Source organism: Eurytemora carolleeae, unplaced genomic scaffold (assembly GCF_000591075.1).
Source record: "Eurytemora carolleeae unplaced genomic scaffold, Eaff_2.0 scaffold1377, whole genome shotgun sequence".
Taxonomy (NCBI): Eukaryota; Metazoa; Arthropoda; class Copepoda; order Calanoida; family Temoridae; genus Eurytemora; species Eurytemora carolleeae.
In genome coordinates, this window is record NW_019397619.1 from 33,050 (window position 1) to 42,279 (window position 9,230).

The 9,230-nt window shown below is 32.7% G+C and overlaps 1 protein-coding gene across 2 annotated transcripts in view; it reads left to right on the plus strand.

The window, feature by feature from the left end:
* The first annotated feature begins 1,331 nt into the window (after positions 1-1,331).
* LOC111715210 (ras-related protein Rab-1A) overlaps positions 1,332-9,230 on the plus strand; it is a 33,555-nt gene continuing 25,656 nt past the window's right edge. For both annotated transcript variants that reach the window (XM_023490508.1, XM_023490512.1), the window contains exons 1-5: positions 1,332-1,463; positions 2,128-2,259; positions 2,606-2,705; positions 3,481-3,555; positions 4,366-4,430. In XM_023490508.1, coding sequence (XP_023346276.1) covers positions 1,375-1,463; positions 2,128-2,259; positions 2,606-2,705; positions 3,481-3,555; positions 4,366-4,430 — 461 coding nt within the window. In that variant the 5' untranslated portion in view covers positions 1,332-1,374. The remainder of the gene's footprint in view (positions 1,464-2,127; positions 2,260-2,605; positions 2,706-3,480; positions 3,556-4,365; positions 4,431-9,230) is intronic.

The following is a 9,230-nucleotide window of genomic DNA, read 5'->3' on the forward strand; positions in this document are numbered from 1 at the left end:
ACGAATTTCAAAACTGTTAAATTCTCAGGAAACGGCATTTGATTACCTAGTTTTCGTTAAATAAAACGACAAATTATGCAATTTTTAATTTATTTTTTGTAAAAATCTTATCAAATTTTGACTTTTTGGATAAGATTTAATTATTTGTTTTCTGATTGGTATTTATCCCTGGGTTTAAAAAGTTGTTTTGTGCGCAGGTGCCAAACAATCTGCGCATGCGCGAGTTCAGTGACTGCGCATGCGTGTTTGAGACTTATCGGGCGTAATTCTTTATACGTCATTTAACTGCTGTCATGGCGACTCTGGTTGAGATCTATTTATTAGTTTTAATCCTGTGTCACCCTCTCTGCTCAAGACGTGTTCATACTTCACCATTTTGTCAAATTAGTTGAATATTATCAACGATATTTTAGTTTGTATAATTTGTCTGGCCAATTTCCGAGGAAGGATTAATAATGTATAATTAAACAATGAAATATGGCTTCTTTCGCCAAAAATTGTTGTTTTTCGCTTTAAATTGTTGCTCTCACGAATAGTCTTTTTTTGTTAGTTATAAATATTGATGATGATCAAGTTTCCCTTTTTACATTTCGTCATCTATTCTTGAAATCGAATGTGATTCCCCTGAATCACTTTGTATGTTAATTATTTTTTCTAATATTTAACGACCTGATTTGAACATTCAACATTTTTTGTCGTAGTTGACCTACAGATTACGCGGTTTTAATCTCTGGGAAGAGGGGGGAGGGCGGCAACCTCCCCTTGAGAAATCTAGGTATGGGGTACCCCCTTTCTCCTAGATGTGCTTCATCCCTCTTTTTTATTCTGAGCTGGAAACTTTTGAATGGTGGATATCGGGATTAATGCCTGATCCACTCTTTTTCTTTATCTCGAGATTAAATAATGCTTGTTCTCCTCTTGTAATTAATCTCCAGATTAATTAACCGATCGGGAATAAAGGTATTCCATTCTAAAGTTTTCAGCTCTATTCATACCGTCATATTGTTTTTCATTGTAAATGATCTATCATAGCTATTGATATGATATTAATGGTTTGGATTCATATTTGGAAATATAGCTGGCTAGAGATAAATTGTGTTGTAAATATTATAAAGTATCTTGTACAAAATCAACAGGAAAGGGTGTTTTAGAACAACTTAGCTCTCTAATATGTTGGTGTACTTTAAAAGTACATTTAATTGCTTCGAATAGATTACGAAAAACGTGGATATATAAGGAGAAGAGGAAGATGGGTAGGTCTTCTCTGGTTCCAGAATCAGACACCTGATTTGCGGAATTTAATCCTCTTTCGGGGATTTTAACCTCTACAGTATTTCGTTTTCAATTTGTATAATTTCAGATCTATACCCTGATATGTCCACAATGAACCCTGAATATGATTATCTATTTAAACTTCTGCTCATCGGAGATTCTGGAGTTGGCAAATCTTGTCTTCTACGTAGGTGGAGTGAACCCCCCCCCCCTCCCCCCTCACACATACTTTATTTACGCCCCCGCCTTCCACGCTAGCTTGACCCCCTCGCCCTCCTGCTTGTTTAAGGGTTTAAATGTTTAAAGAATTTAAGGTTATATTTTAATCTTTATTAATTGAACCATTCAATTCTCAATCTTCGCCAGTTAGTCCTAATTTAAGTAACCCTTCAAAAAATATTTACCACGTTACCTTCGCCGGCTGAAAATTGATCATTTTAAAGAAGGAATTTGTTCAAATGAACAGTTACAGAAAAACAAAAGTTTTGGATTAAACGTATAAAGACCCATAAAATTTCCTTTATCTTTTCTTTGTTTTGTAGTAGACTGGTGTCTTTATCATTCAGTTGCTAACAATTTAATTTGTTTTCATGATGTAATTTATCGAGCACGATTATTGTAGTAGTCTTCAGAAATGTTACAACTTAGACTGATTATTTAATCGTTAACAGTCCCTTTAAAGGGACTATAAGCATGATTTCAAGTGATCCTCCATTCAAAGATGGCAATACCCGATTTATGCCTTATCAGACAAAGCCTTTTAGGGTACCGTTGTAAATCGGACAGTTACATTTTTTCAATGAAGGTTAATTTGAAATTATGCTTTTAAGTCCCTTTAATAGTAATCTTTTTTAGGTTTGCCGATGACACGTACACAGAGTCGTATATTTCTACTATTGGAGTAGATTTCAAGATTAGGACAATAGAACTCGACGGGAAGACAATTAAACTCCAGATTTGGGACACCGCAGGACAGGAGAGGTTTAGGTAATTACGTCCTCTAGGACATTGATTGAATGATTGAAATAAAATTATCAGTTATAATTAACTTAATTAGTCCAAATATTGAAAACAAAATCCTTTCTAATTTTTAAAGTTTTTTTTTCTTAGTTAACATTAGTGGTATGGATCCTTGGACTTACGTGTGAATAAAATTTAATAAAAATATTAAAAATTCTCATCTGTCATCATAAATTTTATCTGGAGAAAAAATAAAATTTAGAACTTATGGCTTAAACAAATCAATCAAATAACAACACTTTTTTTATGTCCCGGGACAGCGATTATTTCTAAAGAAAATATATTAATGTTCACAAGTTGTTATTTTATTTAGGACTATTACCTCCAGCTACTACCGCGGAGCACACGGAATTATTGTTGTGTATGATGTAACCGATCAGGAATCCTTCAATAATGTCAAGCAGTGGCTACAGGTTAGTTTAACCCCCCTACCTTTATGGTTAAGCCTACATTGTAGCTTCTAGATGCGGATCCGGGATTCGCCCTTAATAAAAAGAATCTCGATCCAGATCGTGAACATTTCTGATTTTCTTGATCAAAAGAAAAAATTCTAATTTTGTTACTTCGTTTTTTTTACTTATTTTTATGCTAAAACTTAAAACATTCAAGAGATTAGGACATTCTTGCAATATCTCTTTATTCTACTCTTGAGATTAAGGTTTTAAAAGCAAAAAGTTTTTGTGTGCATTTTTTGGTTGATATTTTACCCGGATTCGGATCCTCTATGAAGCTGTAAAAATACTGATCCAACGTATCCGGATCATTAGCACTGGTTTCCCGATTCAAACTTTATATTAGTAAATACTGGGATCAATACGGGATAAAGCCCTAAAACCGGTTAAATCCCAGGTTGAAATGATGTTAAGACGCGGCCTCCAGCCCTCTCTCCTACACAATGTTTTGACAAAGAAGCATTTTTTTAATCTTTTGAAGGAAGTCCTTCTGAAATTTGCTTCTATAATGTTGTTTTTCATTGTATGTTTTTATGTTCTTCGAGACAGAATATTAATTGATTTATTTGTTAGTCTTAATCAACCCTATACAAAAATTGATAAAATGATGATAATTGATATATTTGTTTCAAAGGTTTATTTCATAGGTTTATTAATCCCTCATTTATTACCAGAATAAATGATTGATTATTGATTGATTGATTGATTGGTTGATTTGATTTGATTGATTGATCAGGAGATTGACCGGTATGCTAGTGAGAATGTGAACAAACTGCTGGTTGGAAACAAGTGTGATCTCACCAATAAGAAGGTAAACTCAAGGATGGGGAAAATTGGGGGATCCCCCCCCCCCCCCCAGGATCAATTTTCTACTTGTCTCTTTACCCCGGCCTTTTCAGGTTCATATCATCAAAATGAGCTAAATATATTAATTATGATCCAGGGGTGCGTATTTCTTTAATCTTTCCTCCTTTTATACAACGCTCCTCCTCGGGTTGTGTAGTGTGGAAGTCTCCTCTGAACCTTGCATTACAAAATTTTAAACTGAATGCCATTATTCACCAGTGCATTTTGTTTGCTACTATTCCGTTGTTTAAAATTCAAAGTTTCAGGGCTTTCAGGAGACTCTTGTTCTTTTAGACTGTGCTAAAGTTAATTATGATAGAAGAGAAGAGCTTAAACGTTATATCAAATTAGAGCTTTAACGTATCAAACTACGCGTGTAATCAACGATTGGTTTTCTTTGATCGATCTTCAGTCAGAGTCAAACCCTTGCATAATATCATATAAGCATGTTTAAGATCAGTACTTAGGATCCATTTAATGCCCGATTCACAACAGTACTCTTGAACCCTTTATCTGATCAATAACGTGGAAGATATTGTCGTTTATATAGGTTTAAAAGAGTTGATTTTGATAAGAATTTCCTGTAGTAGAAATACGCAAGTCATTTGTGTAGAAAAATTTACCAGTCTTGTCAAAATTATAAACATAGATTTCTAATGTATACCTGATCTTGCAAAGCTTTTAAGGGTACCGTTGTGAATCGGGAATTGCCATCTTCAAAATTACGCTAGCATTCATTTTAATGAATATATTTAACTTGACTATTCTTGTTCAGGTTGTTGATTACTCCTCTGCCAAGGAGTACGCTGACCAGCTTGGAATACCTTTCTTGGAAACCTCTTAAACTAGCTGAAGTCCCCGGCGTTGTACGTGGAATTTTTAATTACATCTAATTTAAAGCAGAGAAAACGATTTTTAAACTAAAAATGTCAAAATTTTAAGCCTTTGTTACCCTCAGGGTACCCATAGGTTCCCTCAATAAAATCAGCCCATTCTATTCAGTCGTTTGTCCAGCTAGAGCAAAAATATACACAAAGGAGTGTTAATTTACTCATTTTTTTGGAAATTCGAAAAAGTAGAAGAAAAATGTGTATTAATCATGATGAAAAGTTAAAAAAAAAATCAGCGCTCAACTTCAAAATTGTTTTCCTTTTTTGACCTTGAAATATATAAGGCGAATTGCTAAGGAGAAATAGCCAAAATATGACCATTTTTTGTAAAACAATGAAGGAGTATAAATAAGATGTTTTATAGATTAGTTTTACAAACTTTTAAGAAAATAAAATTTTTAAAGAAAATTAATTTTTTCTCAGTTGACATTTTTACCTTCTATTGCATTTCTGCCTGAAATTGGTAAATTATGATATTTTAGTCTGAATGAACAGTCCTTTTAGAAAAAAATTGTTCAATCAACCTAATCATTATTAAAGCATGACATCCAAGCTTCATAAATGATTTGTTTCTTGTTCTCACCTGGACTACAAATCGAATTTTACATCAAATTGCCACATTTAAAGTTTTTCTGTTTGACTGAACAATTTCTCAACAAAATTAATAAGTTCATTTGGCTTTATTTAAATTTATGCTTCAATGTATTTGGATACATTCAAATAGTTTATTACTTGTTCAACCGCCCTAAAATATGCTGCAGTGGAAGTCATTTTAAAATGAGCAAAAATATAAAAGATGTGAATTCCAAATTTTAATAAAACCTTCAACTCAATACATAATTAGTTATAAATCTTATCTTTTAAAAGTTTAATGAAAAGTAAACATAATTTCAAAATTTACAGTTCGTGCAAATGAACTATTAGTTTAAATGAACATTAGCCCAAATAAACTTCAGTCAAAAAAAGTTTTAATAAGCTTTCCTGCCTGAAAATTGGTCATAATCAAAATTAGTTGAAGTAATAATAGTCCAAATGAACATTCGCCCAAAACAAATATCGGTCGAAATTTAAAAAATTAGTCAAATCAAACTAATAAGTCGAGAAAGATTTTATGAGATATCCTGCATAAAAATCAAAATATCAAAAAAAAATACTAGATTCTCACCGATCTCTTACTTAGATTTCTTTATTCCAACATTGTCACGCCTTAACATTCCTATATGTGCTAAGCTTTATTAAATAGATTTAATGACATTAGTCAGGGTTCTTATTTATGAAGAATTACCCTTCCCCTGGGAAATTAGGGTAGGAATTAGAGGAAATTCAAATATTTGGAGGGGATGTCGATCATTTTTATTCAAATTTTTTTTACCTTAATTTTGCAAAAAAAAATTGAAAATGTGCTTCAAACAATTCCAAAATGCTTAGGAGAAAAAATAATTTTTGTTTTAGAAAATGTAAAATCCTGTCGCATTTGTCTAACTTAAAAGTAACTGTTCTAGTAATTGTATTTTTAATTTTTACATATTAGATTTTTTCGGAATGATTTTTATTTATTTAATATTTATTTAGACCATAAACTCTTTATGTTGGGGTTTAACAGGTTTTTTTTTTTCTTAATCATTGAAAATCATCTCCTATCCTCCCCCCCCCCTTTTTGTGTGCATTTTTTGGTTGATATTTTACCAGGATTCGGATCCTCTATGAAGCTGTAAAAATACTGATCCAACGTATCCGGATCATTAGCACTGGNTCATTTGTATATTGATCTTTTTCAATTTATTTTTGTCCTCTTTGTTTTCTTATTGTTTAAGTATCTAATCCTGTAAAACAGATTACCTTCAAGCAGTGCTTAGGATCCATTTAATTTTGATCCGACACTGGATCTGCACTGGAAAAAAATGGATCCGGATCCAAATCCGGATCCAGGTCATTTCTTAAAGATTTAATGATTTTTAAAAAATAAATTTTTCCGCTTATTTTAATCTTTACTTTATGAACCATTCAGAAATTAAGACATTTTTAAAAACTCTTTTTTTCAAAAGTTCAGATTTGGGTTTTCGGGTATAAATGTATTTTTTTCAGTTTTTGGTTGATATTTTACCCCTTGGATCCGGATCCGTGGATCTGCATATTTTTGCGGATCTGGATCCAGGAAGCCAAAATCTCCCAGATATAATAAAACGAGACAATTGTATATATAAAGGTTGCCTATAGCGGGCCAAACGGCTGGACCGATTGGGCTTGTTGGCACTCAAGGGTGGCGGGGGAGTGTTATAGGCTATAAAAAAATCTAAATTTTTTTTTTCACTGGCAACGTTGGGCGGTCAACTACTATTTAATATATTGTTTATTTCAGGTTGATTTTGATGAGCACTTGCAATCTTCTCAATCTACCAGTGGGTGTAATCCGGAGGGGGGGGGGGCTGTAAAGGGGAGGGGGTTCAGTAATGGGTATAATTATTCTATCAATATTTAACAGCTTGTAGTACATTGTACTGCTCATTGTATACAATGCAGTACACTTAAAACTCTTTGTACACAACGATTCTTGTCAGCAGTGCAGTACACTTTACTACTTGTAAGCATTGAAGTACACTGTTCTCCTTATACACACTGCAGTACAATATACTTCTTGTACACACTGCAGTACACTGTACTGCACCTTGTAACCATCCCAGTTTCGTGTCCAATTGTGATTCCCCAGAATGATTCCAATATGTATTATATCTGTAATATTTCGACTTATTTAATATTTTCTCCTGTCGTGGGAGTTCTTTGGGTTCATTTTCTTCCTGCTTCTTTTTTTCCAACCCCGATGCCGTGTGAATGAATATTTTGTGCATTTTAACTATTTTTTAAAATTTATCCAATTTATCGTGTTTAAATAAAAAGAAGATTTATTCACAATTTTACTAAGTTAGTACTAGGAATATATAGAATAGAAATATGTCCTCTGTTTCTGTTTTTTATAATAAATTACATGCTATTATTTTGATTTTTGATTTTGAGAGAGTTTATTAAATAAGGTGGTCGAGTTTTTTTGATTTTTTTAAATTTCAATATTGTCAACTGGTATTTGATGGGTTGGGTATTGTAAATCTATGCAAAACTACTTTGAGAAAAAATATTCTGTTTATCAGTTTCTTCGTCAATAACATGTTCAATTTCAATAGACTTTGACAATATCATCGTTTCTGAATTCCAGTTTGCAAGAAAATCGTCTTTTCTAAATGTTGCTGGTATGTTGAAGTCCTTTCCTGATCAAGCATTGTGCAATTGTAAAAGATTTTGTACAAATTTGATGATATTTACGAGAGGAAGAGATCAAAGGAAACTCCAAAATTTAATTTTTCTTGACAACTCCAATTTTTAGCAGGGATTTACAATTCAAAAACTTCAGTTTTTGAGCTCGTAAGTATTCTTAGATAAGGGGTATATATTTGAAAAGAACGAGTTTTGATGCTGTGGGGGACAAAATGAAACATCGGACAATAAAGCAAGTTTTTGATATTTTTTCCCAAACAAAAAATTTCTCTTAAATAAAATCGTTAAAAAATCTTATCCCTTGAATATCTTTCAGAATCAATAGTGAAATTTTTTGGAAGTTTTTTAAGAAATAATTAAGAAAACGATTAACATTTTAAAAAATCTAGCTTGTTTGTGTTTTTGTATCCGATGAAGGTTAAAACGGCGGAACCGATCTGTTCCAATTTTTTTGTGGGACGCTCTGTATTTTAATTTTGCGTGCATTGAATTAGTTAGGCTTGCGTTTAACCTCTAGAAAAACCATGAACAAGATACCGCCGTTCTTATGTCTTTACATGAATTTTGTAATTTTTTTAGGTTATAATGGTTCTGTTGTCAATCGGACTTGCCATAGTGGAGGGTTTCTTAAAACTATGTTTACAATTACACATATTAATCCATGGTACAGGGTGTCCCAAAAAACGTGGGAATTCAGTGACGAATTGGAAATCGTCTTTGTTATGAATTAGCATTGTAATACCTAATTTTAAAAGCCATAATATTATTATGTCTGCTAGAGTTTGTTTTATGAAAAAGGTAAATGACTGTAAAGATGTGTCTATAATGTCTCCTCAAGATGAACAGTGAAGACGGACAAGTTTACTCTGTTTGTACACTGCAATTTTCTTGTTTTACTAAGTACAACCGTATGCAGTGAAAACATAAACAAACAAAATGTGAACATAGCAGACGAAACTCTTACAGATAACAGCTTTCTCAGAAGGTATCACTATACTAAATCAAAGAATTATCTAAAAAGACGATATCGAATTCGTCACTGAATTCCCATGTTTATTGGGACACCCTGTATAAAGAGATTTTTTATTGCCTGTTCTATCATGTGTTCAACTCATGTTCAACTTATCTGTTTTTTTAAATCCAAAATTATATAATTAAATTACAAATAATTTTTGACTGAGGCGCCGCTTATTCACTCAAAATGAAGATTTTTCTAAAGGAATGTATCATTGTTCAACAGAGACGACATTGCGAAATCTATCTTTTTGCATGCATAAATACCAGGTTCCATGAATTCCATGCCAGATAGCTGTTGAACTTAATCTATTTTTTGTCCTGAATGGGAGGTTGGGGGCTTAGCCCCCCCCCCCTGGAGAAGTGAAACTTTGAAGGAAGGGGGGGTGGGAGTAAAAATACACAGAATTCTGAACACGCTTTGAATCATAACAGACCCGTAACTAGGAATTTAGGAAGGGGGGGGGGG